At 42.2% G+C, this 25,533-nt stretch overlaps 2 protein-coding genes across 5 annotated transcripts; one reads left to right on the forward strand and one right to left on the reverse strand.

Annotated features, from left to right (window-relative positions):
- Positions 1 to 935: 935 nt before the first annotated feature.
- On the reverse strand, positions 936 to 18,009 carry znfx1 (zinc finger, NFX1-type containing 1). Of its 2 annotated transcripts, none has more exons than XM_041944269.1 (19): positions 17,345 to 18,009; positions 16,441 to 16,521; positions 15,467 to 16,332; positions 14,714 to 14,948; positions 13,619 to 13,971; positions 13,323 to 13,502; positions 12,885 to 12,991; positions 11,510 to 11,748; positions 11,213 to 11,344; positions 10,780 to 10,928; positions 10,360 to 10,503; positions 10,158 to 10,275; positions 8,937 to 9,175; positions 7,887 to 8,026; positions 7,271 to 7,403; positions 6,354 to 6,521; positions 4,429 to 4,539; positions 4,171 to 4,266; positions 936 to 3,943 (listed from the first exon to the last, which is right to left on the reverse strand). In XM_041944269.1, exons 2-19 carry the CDS (start codon positions 16,478 to 16,480, stop codon positions 1,517 to 1,519), a joined length of 5,877 nt encoding a protein of 1,958 aa, XP_041800203.1. In that variant the 5' UTR covers positions 16,481 to 16,521; positions 17,345 to 18,009; the 3' UTR covers positions 936 to 1,516. The 2 variants fall into 2 exon arrangements, with proteins under 2 accessions (XP_041800203.1, XP_041800195.1); XM_041944261.1 differs by having other exon boundaries at positions 16,435 to 16,521.
- On the forward strand, positions 17,041 to 25,340 carry tbc1d20 (TBC1 domain family, member 20). Of its 3 annotated transcripts, none has more exons than XM_041944320.1 (8): positions 17,041 to 17,129; positions 18,731 to 18,916; positions 19,079 to 19,159; positions 20,382 to 20,568; positions 20,769 to 20,870; positions 21,871 to 22,012; positions 22,730 to 22,908; positions 23,069 to 25,340. In XM_041944320.1, the coding sequence occupies exons 2-8, from the start codon at positions 18,817 to 18,819 to the stop codon at positions 23,328 to 23,330; spliced, it is 1,053 nt and encodes a 350-aa protein (XP_041800254.1). In that variant the 5' UTR covers positions 17,041 to 17,129; positions 18,731 to 18,816; the 3' UTR covers positions 23,331 to 25,340. The 3 variants fall into 3 exon arrangements, with proteins under 3 accessions (XP_041800254.1, XP_041800245.1, XP_041800237.1); XM_041944311.1 differs by lacking the exon at positions 17,041 to 17,129 and adding an exon at positions 17,652 to 18,460; XM_041944303.1 differs by lacking the exon at positions 17,041 to 17,129 and adding an exon at positions 17,655 to 18,466.
- Positions 25,341 to 25,533: the final 193 nt, after the last annotated feature.

Consider the following 25,533-nt stretch of genomic DNA (forward strand, 5'->3'; position numbering starts at 1 on the left):
ACAGATCACTGCCTGGTGTGTCAGCTCCTCCTTTTTTCAACGATGCTTTTTCCACCCACGCACTCTTATCAGTTCTGCTAGAGACAGTAATCAAACCACATATTGTACAGTGTGTGTGTGCAGGGCGGGGCAACCTGGTAGTTTTTATTGTAGGGCCAGACTCGCTGAAACTCTGACAATAACATATTTTATTTTAAGGCCACCTGACATGATAGATGGGACAGTCCACCCTGTAGGATATTACCATTTTTCTGCAGTGCCTCCTCTCGTCCAGCTCTCTCTCAGCCTGCCTCTTGAATCCTATAAATACTGAAAGAGTGGCACCCTTTTAAAGTTTGCTCAATTTTAACACTTGTCTTGACAGCGCATTTTTGTTGTTCATTTTTTTTGCCCCTTGCAGACAGTGCAGTTTGCATTGGAGCTGGCTTTGTGACAAGGGCACATTCATCATGTAATAAAGTGATGCAAGCTGTTACAAAATGCCGAAATGAAACTCAGTGACTGTGAGTCCTGTACTGTAGTGAAGAGGAATTGTAGCTATTTCAAGGTTGTTTCTTTGGCTTCGCTGCTGTCCTGTTAGGGACACAAATGATTAACTCTTGCCAATAGGGTTGGAGAGAGAATTCATATTTGTTGCGGTTTCATGCATTAGCTGCTTAATATTTCCACAGAACATCAACTCTAAGAGCGATTTCTAAATATTGATTATTCCCTTGCACTGTGTTCATGTGCATGTGTCTACATTCGCTTCTCTACATAATCTACATCTTGCAGCAGCACTACAAGTTTACATTCTAAGCCTAATGCTGTCAGCCTAATGGTGGGCGATATAAAATATACAAACAACACACAGAAAGAACTGCTCTCCTTGATGGTATTTCTTACATTATGGCGTGTGTGTAAAATCAAGACAAGAATGTACTTATAGATTCAGATGTGGTTTATTCAATTAAAGCAAGCTGCAAGCATGGCAACTATCACGTCGTCTCTCTGTATTTTATTTTACAGTGTTTTACTGCCACCTGTTGTTAAGGTGCAGCACAACTGTTACTCACAGTCACTCACAGAAGCTTGAACATGTAATGAATTACAGGAAAGAGTAAAAATGATGATCCATCACTCGTTCTGTGGCTTGTTATAGCTCTTCGGTACATATTTTTTGCAACAAAGCTTTTTTTTTTAAAAAAAAATACATGAATAAAAACCAGAACACTACCACGTCTACTGCAACAAATGTTAAAACTCCAGAAAAGATACAGCATCAACTCATAAAGGAAAAGTGGATATTTGTTGATATAAAAGTGTTGCAGATTATTGCTGATGCTGTTAAAGTCTGTATTTTCAGCAAAGGTCAATTTCATGCAAGGAGATTACGGGCACAAGCAGAGTGCTCTGCTTATTATTCTGTTACTTTTGCAGAGATTCCTGCTAGTCCAGCGTGAATTAAAGTGGTCACAACAATAAAAATCAACAGCTGGGACAGACAGGACAACGGCAGACTTCTCTCAGACGGCTTTTAGAAGTCATAGTGACCAAAGTTTTGATGGTTGTTGGCTTCAGACCAAGCAGGGTGCTGTGACCCATCCATCTCAGAGGCGACTTGGTTGCCACTTTCCAGTCTGTGATTTGCGCCACCAATAACAGCATCACAATCTGGGCAGCGTCGACTTACCATGGCCCCTCCGCATCTATCTATGAGATAGACATGGCCATTGGGACATTTGTACCAGTGTCCAGGTGGCATTTTCATCGCAGAGACGATCATCTTTCTCTCCTCCTCACTGATGCCCAAGCCTGTGGGTGGAAGCTTGCTGTCTAGCTCCTTCATGGCTTCTGTCACTCTGCGTTCATCTTGCTCTGTGAATTGGCCACACTTTTCCAAAACCTCCTTTATTGTTTGTACCTCGGACTGAATTTTGGCACTTTGTCCTCTCTTGTCTGCCATATGGCAACAGACGTTGAGCTTAGTCAGGAGGGTGAGTCTCTGTAGCTCTCTCTGCAAATCAAAGACCTGCTGGTCTGTGAATTTTTGGTGGATGTTGTTGAGCCAGTGCTCAAACTGCTGGGCAAGCTTTTCTAACGGGAGTCTTCGCCTGAGTAGCATGTTCTCCCTTTGAACCTTTCTTAGCTTTGCAACTCTTACTAGGAAATCCATCTTGTTTTCCACAACCCACAGATCATTTGCTGTGAGATAAGTTTTTTCCAGTCGGTCATTGATGCGCATATATTCCATTTGCTGACCCAAGCCATCGGTAAGAAGGTTGTCCTTCCACTGAATTTGAAGGGTCTTCCTGTACTCTTCAATATCTCCCTGATGCTCATTTATCTTCATCTTCACCATCTCTATCTCAGCCAGACTGGCGTTGATGTGAGATCCATAGCGTAGGTTTTTGCGTATTGGAGTTTTACACTTTGGACACTCCTTCAGTTTTATGGCCACCTCATCCATCTCCATGTATTTGTCCATGGCCGTGCATTCAATGATGTGTCCACAGTCCTCCAGCTGAATGAAGTAAGCCTCTGGCTCATCCTCAGTGCCGAACAAAATCTCTGTGACCTCATCGTGATTGCAGACGCGACATTTGCTTGGACATTTGTCTCCACACAGACCTATGCAGGGGTGGCCGCAGTCCAAGGTCTTGGCACAGGGTTGGTTGCATGGCGGACGATCGCATGGCTCATGGCAGAGTTTACTGCAGCTTTGGTGGGGGCATTGCCATGTGCAGGGCTCGACGCACGGAGCACAGGGCTGTCCACACGGTTTCATGCACTTGCTGTGGACGCAGCAATTCTCACATGGTCTCTGACAGGGGGGACAATTGCGAGTGCAAGGCTCCCTGCACTTATGAGAGCAAATCAGGAGACGCTCACACTGGTGAAAGCATGCGTAATGGAATCGTCCCTGATAACACTTGCCACAGTTACCACGACACGTATGGCCACATTTTAGCTGATGCTCACAGGGGGTCCTACATTCGGGCTCCTCTGTCTGTGTTTTGTAAAAGCAAGCATCTTGCTGGCTGTGGCCGCACCTTAGTTTTAAGGTTACCTTCACCTTGCACTTACTGGTGCATGGTTCCCCACACAGTGAATCGCATGGATGTCCACAGTGAAGCAGCTTCTGGCAAGGCTCCCGGCATGTAAATGTCTTTGGGTCCTGGTGGCAAGGAACCATCTGTGTGTGCTGACACTGGGGTATGATCTTTTCAACTTTCACTGGGCATTTCTTTGGGCATGCTTTGTGACACTCTAGTGTGCACTTGTGTCCCAGGCCGCATAAAATCTTCTGGCACTTCTTGAGACACTTGTACTTTTTGTGCTCAGGGTCGTAGGGGTGGCAGACACTTGAGCAAACGTGGCCACAATCCAAACGGAAGTCGCAAGGCAGGGTGCAGCCCCCCTCAGGGGCTTGATTAAAATCCTCAGCACGAGAAGCTCTCACCTGTTTATTTGGGTGATTCTGACAGCACAGGGTCAGAGCACTGCCGACCTGCTCCTTCTCCCTCAAGGTGTAGAAGATGTTGCTCCACAGGTTGACTTGTCCCAGCATTGCACTGTTGCCAATACAGTAAAGACCTTTCTTGGCACGTGACAAGGCTACACAGACACGATTGGGAATGTTCAGAAAGCCAACTTTTCCTTGCAGGTTGCTGCGGACCAGAGACAACAAGACAATGTCGTTCTCTTCTCCCTGGTACTTGTCCACTACGTGCACTTTGACCCCTGTGAACTGGCTGGCAGGCATAAGTTTGCGCAGACAGTGGAGCTGGCCCGAATAGGTTGTGAGGATGGTAATTTGCTCTGGTTTGTAGTCCTGAAAGAGAAGATAGCGGCAAAGAGCGACTACAAACATCGCCTCGTGTCGGTTCTGATGGCTTCTTCCATCTTTGATCTCTTCTTCTGGGTGTTTGTGCTCCACGAAGAATAAATTGGTATTAAGGCCCTGTAAGACAGCAGTTAATAAAAACATATTCTATGTTATTTTTTTATATTTATCATATTATTTTGAATCTTGCACACACTGGTTTGTTGACTTTGATTTGGAATATATTTAAAAGTCTTAAACAGAATGCAGGTACTTTTTATCCATGCTGGCAACTAAACAGATATTCACTGCTAAGAAAAACAAGCAGAATGGAGACGCAGCAGGAGAGCAAATACAATACACACTTTGATGTTGTCATAGTCCAACACAGAGGGGTGGTTTTCCAGCTCTGAGTAGATGTGTGGGGTCAGAAGGCGGGCAATTTCGGGCCTCATACGATGCTGAAGAACAAACCAAAACAGATAAACACAGGAAATCACATGGAGACATAGAGGCATCCATGCACCTAGAAACATACACACTGACATACCAATTCAAGTGTGACATTTTATTGATAGATCCTGCAAGAAGATGAACAAATAAAAAGATGCACAAACACAAACCTGGTAGTTGAGTCTGACAAAAGGAAGCCCCATCTTCACCAGCCTCTCAAACATGGACATCTCCAGGTGGAAGTTCTTAGCGAGTTCATACACTGTGGCAGTGGGCCGCAGCTAAAGGAAAAATCACACGCTCATCATACGCTCTAAATATTAATTAGTCTTAAGGAAAAGTAAAAAAAAAACAAAAAACTTGTGGTGGCTTAGTGGAGAGGATTTCAGGGCTAGAAATATGCTCTTGTGATGTAGTATTTAAATGAACGCTCTGTCATCTTTTTTAATGTTTAGAGAACACATGATATGCTTATAGTGCAACTTGATTATTTACAGCTTTTGGCTTTTTCCATTCTGTGGTGATTAAGTTTATTTGGCAAGCTCACTGTCTTAGATTGGCATATTTGAGTGTATTAAAAAGCCCAAGATTATTACCATGCAAGTGAAGAAAAGTGGAATGACTTTCATGGTCGCATGCCTGAGGAGATCATGCCATTTGTAGTTATGTAAATGCTACTGAACACTTATTACACAGTTCCTAGACACAGGTAGAAGCAACCATCTATACAGGAGCAAACCTAGAAGGGATAAATAATATTCTGCTATAGGTTGTTTTTTTTTTGTTTTTTGGGGGGGACTGGATGGGAATATAGAATGTATGCAAATGTACTCTAACTTTCTTTTGCTGTCCTGTTGAGTTTTTCACTGCTTTGCCTGCATGTGTGTGTGTGTGTAAGTCTAAGCGTCTGCGTGTGTGTGCAAACCTACTTTAGCTAGAGGACAGAGTGTGATTGTGCATGTATGTGGGAGGGGTGTGGGGGAGGCAAGACAAATTGTAGTATAAATGCGAAGCATTGTGTTCTGCTCGATTCAACACCAAACCTGTGATTAATGAACAGCACAATAACGCCAAAGCTTATTTTACTTGGAAAGTGTGATCCATCCACCTCCATTACATGCACAGATTTAAGTTTGGGTTCCACAAAAACAAAGCTCCGAACACTTGGACACAGAGTCAAAATAAATAATATCAAATGGCTTTAAAACCATGAAATAAACAGATTAACCCTTATTTCTGAATGCCTCGTCTTGTTTGCTGGTTTTTACCACACCTGCACCAATTTAATTGTCCAGGAGTTTAAACTGATAAATAAGAGAGACATTAATACTGATTTATTTATTTTGCACTTGTAGTCAACATATGTCTGGTACTTTAAATTGGCACAGTGAAGGGAGCCTCAGGCATAGTGGCAAATTATATTAATCTGATACACCTGATGTAAAAAAAAAAGATCATTGATTTCCAAGCCCGGCTTACAATGGAAAGCAATTTAAGTCAAACTCTATTTCAAATTCCATTCTTGTACTTGCTAAACTTTTAGTACAACTGTAAGGAAGTCAGGCTTGTTCGTATAGTCAAATGCATGCAAAATTCCATGCATAAACACAGTACAACAAGCAAATATCAGGACTAGAGCAGACAGAAGTTACACAGCAAGAGGAGACTGTGACAGAATATTGAGATGTGTGATAGAATTGTGTGTAGTTGTGATCGCATTCTGCAGATTGCTAGACAGGCTGCCTGGCCATATGTCCTTGGCAGGCCCTGACAAGTTGTTGTAATGGTCTACTGATGTCCAGCATATCACTCCTCACTCTTCTCTATCTCTTGTAATGGCTGGCAAAGGGTGTTTTTTTTGCCATTTCCCTCAAGGCAACACACACATAAATACTGGCAGCCACACAAATACACAAAATCCCCCATGACAGGTTGTCCTTTAAAATTTAACCTCGGCATATAAATGGAGCAATTTCAGTCAGAGGATGATGGCTTATTAAGATCCACCGGTGCACAAACTGTCATTACAGCATTTAATGAGAGGCCACCAAGGATTTGAGGAATCATTGCCTTATTTGTCTGTTTGGTTTCTCACCTGCTGGTGGTCTCCGATGAGGATGAGGTGTTGGCATGCTTGGCTCAGTGTGGTGATGGTGTGGGCCTCGAGAACCTCTGCAGCCTCTTCTACGATCACCAGACTTGGGCGCACTTCCTGCAGAACTTTACGATACTTGGCCGCCCCTGTTGTTGTCATGCCAATAACCTGATGGACAATTTATGCACATCCGTTATTTTTATGGTTTTTAAAATTAATTCTATTACCACAAACATTTATATTGCTGCCTGCCCTTACAAGTGTAGATTTGCTCATTTTAACACCAGCCAATTTAATGGTGTTACGACTTTTTGGGGGCTTATGCCAATAGACAGCTCCAGTTCATGAACGTTTGCCCCACTTCCCTCTTAAAAATGTACAAAATGTATTATTTCACATGTATAGTTCCCTTAAAATTGCACATTTTGGGACATACTTCTTTCTTGTTGAGAGTTAAATAAGACTATGCCACACTGTGGTTTAAATCTGTACTATAAATATGAAGCTACAGCCAGAGTATCTGTCTACCAGCACCTGTAAGTATAAAAGTGTAAGAATGACAGGTTGCAGTTTTATGGGGGGGTCATGGCCGGGCAATCCACAGATGCTGGCTAGTTTGAGTGATACACTACTTCTGAATATATCAAGCATTTGAAGTTTATGAGTATTTAGCATTGCATACCTTTCAGGCCACAGGAGTGCAAGGCACGCTCTAATTATATGCGTATATCAAGGGGAAGTTAAACAATACGCTTCATTATCCTCTCCATATATAAAGCTGCAGGCTACATAAAGCTCATAACATAAGGAAGTGTTTTACTCCACTTACTATGATAATTCTGTTGAAGTGACTAAACAAGGATCCACAATAGGACAAAATACTATGCATACCATTTACTACTGCTATTATACTGTACCGTGGCTTCCTTGAGGAGACAGAGGCTCTCACGACGTTTCACATCAGCCAATCTGTCCACTGCGTTCTGATAGGCCTGCTCAGACTCTAGGACTCTGGTGCAAAGCTCTACCCTGTAGCGTGCCACCCACAACCTGCAAACACAGAGTAAATTAATAATAGTAAGACATTGTGAGACCTAACTCAGTTATGTGGAAGCCTCCAAGACCTTCGTAAATATACTTTTAAAGATGATGCTGTTGTACTTGATATTACAGTAAGTGTAGTTAAACAATTACAGTAAGATGCATTATATCTGTCTTGGATGGAAATGGCCCTATTTGTTAGCTGAAATGATAATTAAAATTATGTAAACATGAGTCTTCACGGTCCTGTTTTCACAGTAATAGAAGTTACTTGGCTCTCTGAGGTGAGAAGATCCTCTGGGACACATTTTCCTGGTGATTAGTTGACTTAATTACACACACTGGGAATAGACTACAGCTACAGACTGAGGCTGCTTGGGGGATGAGAGGCAGCTCAGGAGAAGAAGGAATAAAAATGGAGGAGGGAAGGAGGACAGAAATGTATCCAGGTACTATAGGAGAGATAATGGAAGGCAAGAAGTGGAAAACTACCGATAGAGTCTCCATCTGTCCGGCAGGCTAAGGGTCCAAATATCCAAGACGGCATTTTCCTCTTGTTCTGTCATAGCCGAGCTCTTCCCCAGCTCTTTCCTGATTTTGCTCTTCATTTTTCTCTTCTGGTCCCGTTGCATCTGTACAGATCAGAACAGGGTCAGCGTGAACTTCAGAACTCAGCTGGTTCGCTGCTATAAATCCTACATAAAGACGTCTTTGCTGCTCTTTAACGGAGTGCACCGTTCTACTTCAATGAGTCCGCTTCAAGTCAAAACTAACATTAAAGGGAAATCTGTAGTTTAACTGAGGGTGAAGTGTGATGAGGCAAGAGCATGACACAGAAGTCGTGTATTTAGCCATGCTGTTGGGAAACTAAGGCTGTTTGGAACATAGTGACAATATGGATCGGTGGTGTAGAAATATATTTTAGTGCATGAGTGGTTTACAAAGTTTTAACAGAAGTTATGACAACGTTTTTTTTTCTTCTGTGACTCTGGGTCAGCATTGGAACTGCAGTTAATTCAAGCTGACCACAGCTGCCATCCTCTGCAAATGAGCAAGCTGCAAATTTTTCAGAGCCACCTTTCGGAGCCTAGGTGGTGATTTGATGCTCAAAAGACACAGTCCTGCCAGTGGCTGCAGGCTATTCCAATAGTTGACAGCTGGCGGCAGTAATGTGCCAAGAAATTAAGCAACATGCCAACAAAAACAGGTAAGATGAAGACTGCTGGATGTAAATAATATATGTTAGAAATTCTTCCAGAAATCTGCTTTTCAGATGTTTCTTGTGGAAGGAAACACATTCAACACATTTGTTAGAACTCAAGGATTCACACAATGCTCACTGGTAAGAAACAGTGACTGTATGAGTCCAACATCTGTAAAGATATGGTTCTATTGGACAGCTTTTAGAGTTACTGTAAGTAAAGGTATGTATGTAGTCCTCCAAAGACCAGTCCATTTCTCAATCGATTTATCTGATTGAATAGGGAATACAAAAATGTTAAAGTTGTGAAATGCTAAACTAATCTCCACATCTTAATTTACCTCCCATCCTTCCTCGCTCTGCTGAGCCTGTATCTCAGCTTTATCCAGGTTCATGGCCAGCATCAGTTGCTCTACTTGTCTGAGAGCCTCCTCTGTGTCTCCCTTCTTTCTGTCATTTTTTCCAACTCTGTGACCAAGGTTGTCGTCAATAATCCGCTCTGCCTGGATCAGATCTGCTTCCTCTGCGATTTCAATGAGGTCCTCTTCTTCCAGCTCCATCGCTTCCGCTGCTGCTGTGTCTAACAAGTCGCAGTAACAATCAGGATAAGAATGATTCACCAGTAGAATAAATGTACTGAATTTCAGTTTCCAGCAATGTATGAAGTTGCATGTAGCATAATAACACACAAGAAGAGTAAAGATAAAATAGGAAGTGAGTGAGGAAAGAGATCACATCAGGCAGGTTCATGGTTTATACAATGTTCAGTTTCTGAAAGGGTCTAACTGAACTGGCTACTGGATTATTTATTATTGTTTAGCTACAAAATCCTGCCAGAGCTGTTTGGATTTTAGAATTTGAAGGTCATTTTGCCATTTTTGGTGCTCTTCAGTGTTCATTTTAGCTGGTTTGGAGACGGCTGAAATGGAGCTGCAAAGGCTACCTGGTTTAGTGGCTGCTGCTCATATAAACTGCTGTGCACTGGGGGTGAAACTGTGGCAGAATTCAGTTTCATTTTAGAAGTAACTGTCAATTTTAAACTGATATTTGTCTGAGACACGGGTCTTGCTTTATTGATTTGCACCACAATCATTACTATTGCAATAAAAAACAAATAACCTGTGTCGATTCCAGAAAGCAGGGTACAAAAAGCAGGGTACTGCAAAAAGCCTGACTTAATTTGCTTTAAACACTAAAGTGTCAAGTACTGATTATATCAATTGATTATGAAGAAGATTAACAATTAGACAGAGAGCTGCTAAGGTTTCCATTTAAGCAAATCTTTTACCACAAATTGTTTTTTTATATCAAATAAACAGTTCAGTTGAATTGTTATAAATAAAATGATGCTTTCTCAGCCTTTTACGTGTATCAATCTGTAGTGGTGGAGTGCAATTCAAAACTAATAACAGTAAAGTGTCCATTTACTCAGTCGATAACTTTTTCATTGTCTCCTAACAATTGCAAGATGAAATAACTTTACAAACACAACACTAGATGCTCTGTAGTCACTACTGTAGTAATGTATTGTAGTATTTCACGACTTTCAGTGAAAGCCTTACCTTCATTTCCAGTGGCATTCTCTGTCTCCCTCTGCAGGAAGGCAGTGGAACCCAAACCCAACCACTCCATTATCAGGCTGGGCTTCCTCTCATTCCAAATCATGAACTCATCGTGTGTCTGCAGATCATATCATGAACACAAGCTGGTGAGTTTTCTCTTGTCTTCTACACACGAAATGTTTTTTTATTCAGCGTGACTCACGGGTGGTTGGTGCAGAGCGTCCCAGTGTCTGCGTGATATGAACTTCTGCAAGAAGCATTCACGCAGGACACCTTTCAGAGAACACTCCAGCTTCATACTCTGGCTCTGGATCCCCCTCTCCTCCTGACACAGCTGCTTGTGAATCTTTCAAACAGGTCATGAACAGGGCGATTAGGTGGAGAAAACACTGCAATGCGTGTGAAATACTGCAGCTTAAAGTGATGAGCGTATGAATGTGTGACAAAAAGATGAGCTGCAAAACCAAAGACTTTTGATCTACTATAATAGGCTAGATTATTAGGAATTGTCCAAACCTATTATATCCTTTCACAAATTCTCAAAATTTTGCTCTGCATGAGAGAGACAGAGTTCAGGTTTAGTGATAAGAGTCACAGCGTCAGTCAGACAGTGTGAGCTCACCTCATTATATGCACAGCGCAGGTGACGCGGCAGCGAATTTCTGAAGTTGGGTGAGTGGGTCAGCTCCCTCAGATTGAAACGCTTCAGGATCTCGCTGTTGCTGCGGCCTCCTACTCTCACTATGCCCTCTTGCAGAAATGTATGAATACCTTAGATAGAGAGACACACCAAATGCAAATCACAACCACCAAAACAGAAAGCCTACTTGTGTTACATTGCCCGTTCGAGGTCACCGAGCAGAGTTTGCAAAGACAAATAATTGAATAAGACTTCGAGCAGATTTCAGCATGTAAATGAATACGCCTCCCGTGAGTTGTTGTTTGAACTCAAAATAGATATGGCAACTTTTGTTGAGAAGAGCTTGTGTTTTTAAACCACTCAAACAACATGTAAAAAAGATCTGATATTTTTATGAAGTGGCATCATGGCTTACCCTCAAGGAACTGATCCAGGGCATGGTTAGTGTAACACACTACCAGCATCGGAGCTGAGCCAATTCTATCTCTCCAAAGATCCTGATTGGTCAACAGAGCCTGAGCGATCTTAAGGCCAACGTAGGTTTTTCCTGAGAAAATGGGAGAGGCAGAGCAGCCTGGCTTTAATGTATTTCAGAGGCAACTTTGCAAGTCTTTGGATTTTATCATTCTGTAAATGTGCAAAATACATTTTACACTTTTCATTCACAGACGAATGAAGTCATCCTCCTAACAATGGCTTTTCAATGTCTCACCAGTGCCAGGAGGTCCCTGTATGATGGCCAGTTCCTTCGTGAGGGCCAGCTGGAAGGCTCTCATCTGCGACTCATCCAGCCCCAGCTCCTCCATTCTCGGCCAGGCATCTTCCTTCAGGCTGTGAAAGGGTTGTATCCTGTCCATATAGTCGGGGTCAGCAATGGATGACAGGTCGTACATATCTGTTCTTTGCAGATATTCTGGAGGTTGCACATCTGTCTCGCACTCCACAATGTACCTGAAAGAATTATAGATAGAATTACATCTTTTAGCCTCTACCATCTGTGTAAAAGGAGGATGCAGAGACTTCTCATTAATGGATCCCTGTTTGTATGTTCCTTCTCAAAAAAAAAAGTTTTTCTTCATGGGTAATAATTAAAAACTTCCACTACAATAAACATGCAATCACTCAGTTTGTTTTTTTCATTAAAGTGAGCCTATTTAACTTTTGTTAGTAGTGCTTACAGGACAATGATAAACATTAAAAACATAGTTGAACTTTATGCTTCAGCAACAGCTACTAATAAGTAGAGAAGAGTCATAAAGGTGTTGGACTGACTCAAAAATGTCAATTAACTAATTTTGGCTAAAGCTAACACAAACCATCATAAACCAGCTATACCAGACCAAGTAAGGCTTTAGCTGCAAATCTTGTGAGTGTACTGAATTGAGCAAAGGGGCATTTTGTTGCCTATAAATTCAACTTCTCATTTGAAAGATGAAGACTGTGTTATTTTACATATGCAAGCTCAAAAGCAGCATGCGTCTAGTCACGATAAGTGAAGGAGAATAGTGGGAGAGCTGGAGAATTGATCTCCAGATGCCCCCAGCTGAACTACGGGTTCTTTGAGGATTTAAAGCTAGAGATGGTTGTCAGGGAATAAAGTGCACTGTTTGCACTGCAACACTGACCCAAATTAGCATCTAACATTGAGAAAAACATCAAGAAAAATTATAGAAGGGAGAGCCGCTTTTGGCATATATCTTTAAAAAATATGTGACAAATAACTCCCATGGTGTAGTGCTGAGGGAAAAACAGTTTAAAGTTATTTCAGATAGTCACAAGAGAAAGGTCTGGGAGACAGATGGCCAACAAAGCATCGCATATAATACACTACTTTGTGTTATCTATGAAGGTCACTGGGAGCGCAGATGATAAGCTAACTTTTGAGTTCAACCATGCGTGATAGCTTTCTGGGAATACCACGGCAATATAATTAACTCAATGCCAATTAAAAATGTGATTGCTGAACTTGCTTTGTGCCATTTCTCCCCCCCACCTGCCCTTTGACAAATCTTCATGTGAACTTGTTTTGAAAGTGCTGTGGGAATATAAAAACCATGACCTTGACGGTAAAACACACACCCTCCTACCTCTGAAAGGGCAGGCTGTCCTCCTCCTGCTCCTTTAGGCCGTCCAGAACGTACCGATAGGCCTCAAAGTAGGCAGTGGTCTCAACCATCAGGAACAACTGGTCTTTCTGTGAGATAAAGTTTGGTTCTTTGTGTATCTGTTCCATATAAAAACAATAAATTCCCCCACCCGCCAGCTATCCTGCATGTTAGGAACTAAACAGTCTTGTGAGGTGCTGATTCACCTTTATGGTCACTTTGGAGGCTGCTGCAAAGTGGTTTTAATATGTTTATCCACCTCAATTATATCAGTGAGGTTGGACTACCCTTATTTTGGCTAAATGAACCTAATAAACTGGCAACTTTTGCAGATTAAGTGTCTGAAATTAGACCATGACATCAGCAACTGCATGCAGTCTGCCCTTATAAACAACTGTTGCACACAGTTTACTGCCCCACCTGCATTCCGGCCAACTTGAATCTGCTTTCTTCAGTGAAGGTAATCTGAACCTGTCCCTTCTGCAGGTCTTTGGGATCACGATCTGTCACTGTGGCAAACAAGAAGCTCTCAAAATTATCACAAGACAGGCAGACCAGGGAGCCGTAGATCAGCCTCTTGGAGTTCTGCCAACGCACAAACTGTAGAGAAGATGGGGGTATTATTAATACACTTGGATATGTGTCTTTGCGCTTGCCATTCAGATATCAAATATACACTTAATGTAACAAACATCTAAATCCATCCAGAGGCTCACCTGAAGTGGCTGAATGTCGAACTGGACTACGTAGGCGAGACCAGTGTGCGTGCACTTGGGCACCACCAGCCGTGTGTCAAAATACACTCTGATATCGTCAAAGCGCTTCTTCTTCAGTGGACTGTCGCCCCTGCCCACGTCCATTTGGTTCCAAAGCAACTGCTGGATCCCCTCCCGGAGCGGCCGCACAAAGTCCTCTCTCAGCAGTCGGAAGTGCGTGTCAAGGTAGAGGTGGGTGTTTGTGTAGCGCTGAGAGGTGAGGTTGGGTCTCAGGAAGGGCCTGTGGTCCTGATGGAACTCCTCAGGAGTCGGGTAGATGGGTATGGTCCTGAAATCTTGCTGCTCTTCTTCACCTTGGTTAGAAAAAGAGGGACTTGAAGTCGCTCACATACATATCTATAAAACTGTGTGGCAATTATACTTTTTGAAGAATGTACTAAACACACTTTGTGCTCGAGTAATACTTGAGCATACTTTTAGTATAAATAGAATGATAAATTGGCACAACTTTTTACAAACTTTAAGCGTATTGAAGTCCACCAGTGAAAATCAGGATTCACAAGCAATCAAACACACTTGCAATACGATTGTATTATATCACCAATGTGTTGGAAATATACTTAAAATGAAGTGAGACAAAAGTACACTTTAATTAAGAATGCTAATTACAAATGACTTGAAAATGCATACATTTTTCACAACACCCACCTCTACCTTGACACTTTTTTTAATGGTATCTAATTGAAAGAATTGTAACTTTTGTAAGTACACTTAAGTACAATTTATGATACAATTACAACAAAGCACACTTTTTATAAATACTTTGGAATACCACTTTAAGTACTGCAGAATTATTATATTCATTTATGTATTATACATTACATGTATTTATAAGTACATGTTTTAGATGTATATGTCAAACTTACTTTAAATTGAGCACAAAAAGTTAAAGTGTACTTGTAATGACTTTTCTGTACTTAAGTTACATTTGTAATACACTAAAGTGTACTATTTTTTGACCTGGGTGGCTTGAGGTCAGGGTATTAATATTTTTCAAAAAGTAAAAATATCTGAAGTTAAAAAAGAGGCCATTACCTGGGTTATCACCGCCAGCTCGCAGGAGGGCGTAAGTGTCCCTGTCGGAGCGCAGGGTGCCCTCCCTGGATCTCTCCTTCAGGTGCCTGATCAGACCCTGAAGATTCTCCACGCTCTCCTCCGTCTGAGGCTGGATTTCCACTCCTGATGTTTTCAGGCTGTTGATGGAGGCTTGGAGCTGCGTCAGCAGCAGACTGCACGCCTGGACCGAGCTAGCAGGGAACATGCTGAGGACCTAATAAGCATACATCGAGGATAGTTAAAGTATATATTCAAATGGAACCTGAAACCAGCTTTAAGATGCAATGGAGCGCTACAGCAACACAACATTTTTGGTAAAACTTTGCACATTGCTGGTGATATCACAAGAGAGTTTGAAGCAGCTGGGGCTTAGCTAGACAAAGGCGACAGACATATTTAAAGTCTGATTAAACCACACCTAAACAGAGCTTTTGAGTGTTGAATGCTTAACACATACGGATGTTTTTCCCCAAACTGAAATTCTGATTGTTCCTCATTTAGTCGTGAATATTTAATAAAATGCTTATGATTTCATCTACTGCACTTACAGAACATATTTCATTGCAAAGAAGCGCCGCTCACTTGCTAAAAAAGACTCAGCTGTTCATCAAAGACAACTTTTCTGGGTCTACTCAGTTATTTCAGTGCAAATTTGTCATGTTTTCCTTTGTTTATCCTTCAGCTGGATTTAATAAGTAATTGTTTCTTTTATTCATTCTTTCCTCTAGTTACCTCTGACACAACAGCCAGGATGTTTTCCAGGTGTTGTGGGTATTGTGCCCTGCGGACGGCATTGAACTCTGACTCCATGCCTGCCAGGTAGTGGGGCAGGCCGGTGCGGAAGAACCCTGAATCTTTTATGACACCAGCCAGGTGCTGCAAGGTGCTTCTGTCTGTCCGTGATTGGAAGGCTTTACTCAGCACCCGGCAGAGGAGCTCCACGGGGTCCTTCCCCATTGCTGTCCCATTCAGGACGTGCTGTAGGGCGGGGTGAGAGGACAGGGTGATGGCCACCACAGACGGCTCTTTTTCAGAGAGTTCGTTCAGAGTTTTATAGCTCAGTCCGTGACCCTGAGGTGCCCCAGCTCTGCTCCCTCCATACCTCTCCTGTCTGTCTCCCACACCCTCTCTTCTCTCGCCCCCTCGCCCTCCTCTTCTATCCAGACTATGTCCTCCACGCCTTAAACCCATTTCTAACAACCCCCTTCTTGCTCCTTCTCTTTCAGCTGCACCATCTCTTCTTATCCCACCTTCTCCTCCATTTCCGCCCCTCCCCCTTCCTCCTCCTCTCTGTCGTCCTGCATCTCTTTGGCCCCCCAGCCCTGCTGCTCCTCTTCCTCTTCCTCTCCCCCGCACCCCTTCACCTCCTCCTCCTCCATCCCTCCATCTTCCTGCACCTCTTTCACCCCCTCTTCCTAGGTTTCCTATTCCTCTGCCTCTCCCACGCATCCCTCCACCTCCTCCATCTGTCTCCTCCCTTTCATCTCGACAACCCCCACGACTTTGTGCTCTTCTTCTGCCCTCTGTTGCTCTATCTCCTTGTGCACCTCCTTGCCTTCCCTCTCTTCCTCCACTAGCATTTTGGCCAGTATCGGTGCCTGGAGGAAAAAAAACAATATTAATTTACTGACACCTTGAAAATTAGTTTTGGTAGATTTATGTTCAGGTTTTTAGTGGATTGTCTCTCAGACTGTAATTACCATTACCTGGGCCTCTTCTCCCTGTTATCAAAGTCAGTCTTTCCATGTGGCACTCGTTGAAATTTAAGTTGGCAACACTGACGATTTCTGTATGGCGAGACATTAGAAAACAAGACATTTGAGCATGATTACACAAAAATTTGAAGGATGCATAATGTCTGTAGAAGCCCATGAAACAGCCAGTGTGAGATATCACTAAATGAATGAATCACTCCTCCTGGTTGCACTTTCACTATTATCAGTATGTTTGCAAGGTCGCAGGAGTGTTGGAGTCAGATAAGGATGACCTCAAGGTTTAAAAAAAAAAAAAGAAGTTTGGAAGAAATGAAACAAGCATTCTGCTTTTGTGTGATATGTTTAGTTATATTTGATAAGACTTTATTAATGCCCAGTCGGGGAAATTCGAGTGTGCATAGTAGTAGGTGCACACTACATTTTATCTGTTCTGGGACTTTAATTGTCATGTGTGACATCTCTAATTCAAATGCATCCTTAATTCCAATGCTTTCCGAGCAGCTGCTTGCAATTGCAATTACTCATCCCAGCTGAAGTGTGCTCTCTAGTGGAGGCACGAAGGGCTTGCATCGGTTTCTTTTCATCAGAAATGGAATGAGAGCTTCTGACCGCAGAGTGCCTTCCGTCCCGGATCTGCTCGAAAGCCTCCAGGGCTTTGCAGGCAGTTACCCGACAAGCTGGTAAATGCGCTACGCCTTTCATCTCATTTTCTCACACTACGCAGCAATTCTATACATTTCTTACACTGACAACACATTTTTAATCACAAATCCGCATCTTTATTCGCGCATGTACACTTCCTAATACTTCAGCCAGCTGCCTTTACCGCACACACTCTCCCGAAAAGCAAACAAAAAAATTTAAAAAAGGAAGTAAAGAAAGGAAAGAAACTTACCTTGTCTAAAATCCACTTGACATCAGTATTTCCACTGATCTGACGCTTTCCGAGCGGAGGATGCTTGTCTGCTGTTATTCCAGCAGCTGTCCCTCTGACTCGGTAGTCTCTCCCTCTCTGTGTCGGTTTAGCTCTCTGTTTCAGGGAGCTGCTATTTAAACGCGGTCATTTTCGTTTTCGTTTCATCGGAACACCACACCTGACAATCATCTGAAATTTGACTATGAGGCACATGACGAACATGTATGCACACGACAAATTATGTTCTGTTCAGCAGGGCTGTTCATCAGCAGGCTACAGTGCATGTGTGGAAGGATATTAAGCTTCGTTATACTACTGATTTTACTACTATTTTACTTAACAGCTCGTTGGAAGAAAACGCCATTATAAATAAAAACCTCGCATTCAATATTTAATTAGTAAAAAATATGTAAGTTTTAAGGGCAAATGTACTTGTAAGTATTAAAGTATATGCATTAACGTGTTAACCAAATCAAACTATTGTTGCGACAAATGTAGTGAAGTAAAGAGTAATATTTCCCTGTGGGGTGTAGTCTAGTGGAGCTATGCAAATACTCAATAAAGGTAAATGTAAACGAGTAAATGTACGGTTACTTTGATAAACACAGCTTCCTCCTCCTCTTCCTCGTCACCCTCCATCATCTTTACCCGACGTCATCATTCCGCTTGAGAAGGGAGGCTAGCTAGCGCTGATGTCTCCTATTGGTCGCTTCCGCCAGTGTAAACATGTAGCCCTGTCACCGGCACAGCCGTATTGCTATGGAGAGGTCTTTGCTAATTGTTAACCAGTTTATCAGTAATCCGAGAAATGATGGCTGCGTTGCTGAAAATATCAGTTTCGGAACCAGGGCAGTGCCGTGTTAGCTTGACAACTAGCTAGCTAACACTGAATAGCTAACTATCGGGCCGTGTTTGTATGAGGGTGGCCTTGCTAATTAGACAGCTAGCTTCCAGTTGGCAGCCACGAATAGCGGGCTAAATCGACGTTAGCCACACAAAGGAGGATGGCAAGTAATGTAATATAACAAGGACACTTCGAGAAGCGGAGAAAAATGAACTCGAGACGTGCCTCGTCACCTGTGAATGGGAAACAAGGTAACGGTAAGTGACATGTCGCTAATTCAGCGGGCTTCGTTCTGGGCGCTCATATGTTTGGAGCATTTCACCTGCAGAAACCGTCTCCAGGTTGTTTTTAATGCCGTGAATGTGATCTCTTGTCGGTTGCTTGAGCTGCCTAGCTTCCCCCTCCGTAACCTCTGTGTCAACCTTCGTTAGCTGCGTGTGAAATTAACGCTAACTGCTGTAAGATCACAGTAAACACGGGCTAACTAGCTAGTTAAACGTGGTGTTTTTAATGTGTCTCAGACTGGGACACCAGACGGAAGAGGAAAATTGTGGAGATCACGCAGGCCCTGAGTGTGAGTCCAGTGGATGTGGCGGCTTTGAGGCGGATGGCTATCAGCGAGGGAGGACTGCTGACTGATGAGATACGCCGTCAAGTCTGGCCACGGCTCCTCAACGTCCCCCTTCACGTCTTGGATCAAGAGCCAGGTATCATTATAGCTACGTATGCACAGAGCAGTATAGGCTCTATCAATATTTCTCACACACACCTTTCTTTTCACACAATACATGACAAGTATTAACAGAGTTGGCCCATATACAGTATTTGATTTGTGTGTGGTAATACCGATGGTGACATGTCCTGTCCAGAAAAGGTAGAGCGGGAGAATAACAAGGACTACAACCAGGTGTTGCTGGATGTCCAGCGCTCCCTGCGGAGGTTCCCACCTGGTGAGTAGAATCACTCCTGCTTTAAGAACTGTTTCATGCTGTGTGCATGTTCCTGCAGAAACACTGATACACCCACTGATCAACACACCAGAGCAAACTGTGCTGCATCAGAGCTGAGCACCAAATATTGAGAGTTTGACTTACAACTGACAAACTTACAAATGTTTTTAATATCCTGTATTGGCAATTAAAGTTTGTAAATCAAGTGATATGCACCAACTTGTTTAAACCAGGTAGACAAGAACATTTGCAAACAGCTAGAGATTAGTTTTAAACTTGGAATATTTGATGTTTAGTGTTGTTACATTTCTGAGAAAATTGAGTCCTTTGAGATATTTTTTAAAGTGAACCATTTGGCCCTGCAAATAACTAAATGTCATTCACTTCAGAAATTGTACATGTTTTATCCCACAGATTGGAGCAATGTCAAAGCTTTGCCACTACTTGCTGTTAGTGTTACTTTTACTGGTAGTCAACTTAGCACACAGACAGAATTCTAGAAGAGCTCTTAAAGGGTGCAGCCCTATTGTCTACACTGCACTACTGGAATCTCTGTCGGTCCATCTCACTACAATTAATACTCAGATTGTCAAGTCAACATCTATCGATTTAACACTACGCTTGAAGGAGATGCACCCAGTATGCTTTTCTGGTGGGAGAAAAAAAATGTCTGATCTCACTGAAGTTTGATTTTTACCAAAGTGACGTCTGTCAGTAGTCGGCTGGAAGTCAAATTGTTTTGCCTTCAAAATAAAATTGTAGAGTTTATTATTGTTACTTCTGGAGGAAACAGGCTCCGAATTAATATGTTGTACTGTATTTTTAATCATCTCCTTTAAATATATTATATGTTACTCATTATAATTCTGCACAGTAGAATTAGGTTTTATCCTGACATTGTTTTATTCCTTTTTTTCCATTAATTCTTTCTGGCAGGTTTGACTGGCAGGCAAGCCAACAATGAATGTTGCCGTTCATGCTCTTTAATTACCCGCCTTATCTTCTACTTGACTGAAGAATATAATGCAACAAGCACTGTTTCTACATTGATTAATCATATGACAGTAAAAGACAGCATGAGCAAATTATGACTGAATTTGTTATGAAAAATTGTTGTGTCTGCACCTCTGGCATTAAATATATATGGGCTTACTGATGTAGTGGCACACCCTTAAAGCCCATGTAAACTAATGCCTATGTTATTGTGGGTGGACTTGTAAAGGTATGCCAGATGAGCAGAGGGAGGGTCTCCAGGAAGAGCTAATTGACATCATCCTCCGAGTTCTCAAACGTAATACCCAGCTGCACTACTACCAAGGATACCATGACATTGTTGTCACCTTCTTATTGGTCCTGGAAGAGCGCCTTGCAACTGCTCTAGTGGAAAAGCTCTCCACGCATCATCTCAGGTACTTAGCATATACTGCATATATACATTAATCTGCAACTGCTTTTTCACTCTGCGACCTATTTTCTCAGTTTTCTTTCTCTGTTATGTGTCCTTTGTCAGAATAATAAATATCCTTCCCTCCCTGCCCCTCTCCTTCACTTCTATAAACAATGGTCTATTGTGCACTGTAAAAATACTCAGTTTTTTCCTTTTTTTCAGGGACTTCATGGATCCTACCATGGACAACACAAAACACATTCTAAACTATCTGATGCCCATCATTGACAGGGTCAACCCGGAGGTGCATGACTTCATGCAACAGTAAGACTTCTGTTTCAGTGATCACAGTCCAAATCAGCCAAATCAAATTGTTTTCTGTATCTTATTAGACGTTACTTATAAGACATGAGGTTTTGCAAAATGAGAAATTTATCCTCACTTCATATGCAGTATGAACATAATTTGCAAAGTAAGGCAGCCTTGATTAAGGTGGAATGTTAAGAATATTAAAAAGCTTTATGCCCAGCACAGCTTTCCTCATGGTTATGAAATGTAATACCAGCTATATCTGTTCTAGAAACTGTTTCCATCAGTGTTGGCTGTCCTAAATGAATACTGTTTGTTTAGCAAGTGTTGATATTGAATCCAGTGAATCCTTCCATCCCTGTCATGAGAGTAGCAGGAGGGTTACAGTGTCTGTGGTGGTTTCAGATCACATGCTAAACAAGAAAGAGTTTCTAAGTATTATGAAATGTTGAGACATCCTGCGTTTGATGTCAGTGTCATAACTTTTTCAAGAAGTGAAGGATGCATCTACCAGTAGGGTTTACTGGCAGATAGTCACAGCTGCTTCTTCATCAACGAACCCCTCAGTATTATTCCAATATCATTATTCAAATTGTAATTCGACAGTGGATAATACGCTACTTAGATTTGCTGTATCCTCCACCATTGTGACATACCTGTAGCAAGATCTTCTTCCAAGTGTTTTAAAGCAATGAACATTAAAGTTGACACTCTACACGCTCACGTCAAAACAAGGAGAAGGGTGACTGTGTGCTTACAGCATACTGATCCTATTATGACAGCTTGAGTTACGTCTCTGAAGACTTAACAACAGATGTCAAGAAGCTCTCCACTTGGAGGGCTAACATGACTATTGCTTTCTGTGTCTTTCAATTCCAGATCTGATAGCAAAACTCCCATTTTTAGTCATTTCTGGTCTTCGGTGATTTACATCCCAGAAGTGGAGTATGAGCACACATTGCAGTTTGGTGTGCTCATGTAAGTTGATCTTTGTCATGTATTGATTGACTCTTAGGGCTGAGGTGGGTACAGTCTTCGCTCTCAGTTGGCTGATCACCTGGTTTGGCCACGTCCTGTCAGACTTCCGCCATGTTGTCCGGTTGTATGACTTCTTCCTGGCCTGTCATCCATTGATGCCCATCTACTTTGCTGCTGTGGTGAGTTTCCTATAATAAATACTCGTAGTTTTGCATTCAGAGGGACTGATTTAGAAACATTTAGAAACCTTTTTTTTCTGTGTACTTCTTCATCTTTGAGGTGTTAATCTACAGGTTGGCAAATAGTCACATGATCGGTATGCTAGTAGTTTCACGATTAGTGTAAGCAGATAAAGTCACATTACATGTTCAGCACAGAAAATTACAGGCCGTAAACAAATATGTGCACAGCATCTTATAACAGCCTAATATGTAAGTTCTCATTACACAGAGGCTCATGGTAAAGAGGCTGACCATGGCAGCAATACACCAAAAATGTCAGGCATAGACTATAAAAAAATTCAATAAATAAATAGGCTTTTACATCACACACACTGAAATTTTTGACTACTTACATGCTGATCATGTGAGTATTTGCCAAATGGGAGATAAATAGCTCAAAGGCGAACATTTGGTATTTGCCCTGATGCAGGCCTTAATGGCTGGAACGTGTAGCCGTGTTTGTACCGTTATTTTGCTTCAGTAGCCATGAGATATTAAAGCCTTTTTGATTCGCTACCCTCTTGAGTGCCTCAGACTCTCTTCAGCAACTCTAAACTATTCGGATCTTCAAACTTGAAGAGCATCGGCGGGACAGCATTTTTTACACCCGAGCAGCACCCCTTTCAAACTGTTTTCTTGACTGAAAATATGCCTTTTCATTGGTATGTGTTGCAGATCGTACTGTACAGACAAGAGGAGGTGCTGGAGTGTGAATGTGATATGGCCATGGTTCATCATCTGCTGTCTCAGATTCCCCAGGATCTGCCATATGAGACACTGATCAGCCGAGCAGGAGACCTCTTCGTCCAGTTCCCTCCCTCTGAACTGGCTCGAGAAGCTGCCTCACATGAGAGGTACTTAACCCTCAACCTTTACAGATACATTCACACCCCACCTATTGTTACATACCGAATATTCATTTCACCTGTCTTCTACTTCTCAACAGCTTCAGTTACTCACCATTTTTTCATTAACACATTCTTTTTATGTCTGTCTGTTCGTTTCCACCCTAAGCATGGCGACCTCTACCTTTAAGGACTTTGACCTTGCATCTACTCAGCAGCGACCAGACTCTGTTCTCCGTCGCCGACGCAGACAGAAGCAGGCTGCTGCGCTGGAGAGCTCAGCTGCGAGCTCCGTAGTGGCCCAGCCTTCAGCAGCGCGGCGGTTCGTTCGGCTGGCTGTCATGGGTCTGACGGTGGCTTTAGGGGCGGCAGCTCTCGCTGTGGTCAACACCGCCCTGGAGTGGGCCCCCAAATTGGACCTGTTTCCTTGAACTGCTCCCATATCCCCCCCGTGCTCCAACCTACCTGTCCTTGACTAAACCTAGCTGGTGGGTCTGATTCCAAGAACCCTTTAACTAATCAATTACAGCAGAAACCCTGCAGTCAATAACACTGTCTGGAGTGTACAGTACTCTCTAAACCCAACCAATTAACGCTCCTTGTTTGGATGTGTCTAAGCATCGTATGTAGGGTCCTTTTTATGACTCCCGGAGAGCACGAACCAGTGTAACGGCAACAACTGCGGCCGTTCTGACATGAAGAATCCATCCTGTTAAAACAGAGAGACTGTATTTCTCAGAACTATCATGATGGCGTCGTCTTTAAAGTTTATTTAGATTTGGTAATAGAAGAATCTGATGTTGAGTTACGCTGACAGAGATTTATGCTGAAAGCTTGGTGGACTCACTACACTTGAACCTGCTGCCAATTAAGAGAGCTGGAGTGAATGTATGAGAGTGTGTGTGTTTGTGTGTATGGTCACAACCCATTTGTTATCTCTTTGATACCTGGACTGAGACCAAATAGAGGATTGTTAGAGTCCTCTCTTTGTATAATTTACTGTTTTTTTTAATTTATAGGTATGCAAGCAACTGTATAAATATATGGTCATGACACACAGGCACTTTATAAGGTCACCATGTTTTTGGGTTTTGTCCCTTTTAAGTTTTTTGAATAAGCATCGTTGGTCAAGAAAAAAAGTACCATCTTGTCTGGGACTTATTTTTAAAACATGACAACGAACAGTTGTCGGCCTTCACTACACATTTTACTGCTGGCTCACGGTTGGGGTCGGCTAAACTTACACGTAAGAAGCTTTTAACAAAATGTTCTCGGTGTTTTGAATTATTTTGTATCTCGAAACGTAAGTTTGAGGATTAGGCTACAACCACGTCACTTCATTGTGTTTGTGGCACAACCTTAAAAATGTGTCTGTGTTTCATGGCCCCTAATGAAGAGGGTATGTTTTCTGCATCACTTTCTCTGGAGTAGAATCTCTCCTAGTTCAGCAACACACTCACTCACTCAATGCCTGGTAGCAGAAAATATCAAAGCTGGGATAAATAGGAAGTAAAATGAAGTGGATATTGTAGTCCTCATGTTGGCAAGTCCTTGCGGGACCTAGTTTGCACTGACCGCGTTTTACAAAATCAAAATGAGTTTGATAGGTGCTTTCTTTGTTCACTCCGACTTTAAGGGTGCTCCTGTCAGAGAAAGCGCCCGAGCCTTCAGATTAACGCTCTCCGCTGTTTTTGTTTTAACCATGACATAAGCTTAATTTCAACACATGCCATTTAGTAAGATATATTGCTTTGAGTGTTGCATTTGCATTTCTAGGGCAGTCCAGCTCATTCCAATGTTTCAGTCATTTTCATCCAAGCACATATTTACAGTAATAGGGGATTGCTTAGGTTTCAGTGTCATGGCACTCACTGGAATAGCCGTGTCTTATCGTTAAAAAAAACAAAAAGCAGAGCCAATAGTTTGTCAGAGCACTTCATTTAAAGGTAGTAATTTGGGTTGTTTGTTATTTTTAAGGTGTATTTTGCTTTACAGAAGTCTTCATAATTATTGACTGAGTTCTAGGTCATCTACATTGTACTGCAGAACAACCACTCAACGATAAATCCCTCACTTCAGGTGAAGATACAGTGAGAGAAGTTGTTTTTGCTATATAAGGACCTGAATACTTTGGCGTCCCATTCCTTCTGTATATTATAGTTGATTGCTTTATTGCCTTTGTAGTGAGCCACCCATTCAGCTGATAAAGTAAATCCAAACACATCAAAATGAAGGTGACCTGGAACAGGGATGCTGCGAGGTGCCTGAGAGTATAGTTGTTCAGCAGTATTGTAATGCACCATGTATCTGCACTCAGTGGTTTATTTTTATTGCACTAAATGATTTATCTGCCTTTTATGTTTATTTTGTTATAATGAATCTGTCACACTAATGTAAAGTTGTACAAGAGAATGCTAATAAACTAGAGTGAAAATGTTCAATGTATTGGTTTGGACATTAATTCACATGTACATGATATTAAGATTCACTAAACTTGATTCAGCCTACACTCGCTCAGGCTTAACTCAGCTTCAGTTACCCTGTCAGATCCATCAGCTTCAGCCGTGCTTCAGACCAGCTGTTCTTTAAACTTCATGTTAACATATTTCATTGTGTCACAATAATGCTTACGCT

The sequence above is a fragment of the Chelmon rostratus genome, chromosome 2 (genome assembly GCF_017976325.1).
Source record: "Chelmon rostratus isolate fCheRos1 chromosome 2, fCheRos1.pri, whole genome shotgun sequence".
In the NCBI taxonomy this organism is placed as follows: Eukaryota; Metazoa; Chordata; class Actinopteri; order Chaetodontiformes; family Chaetodontidae; genus Chelmon; species Chelmon rostratus.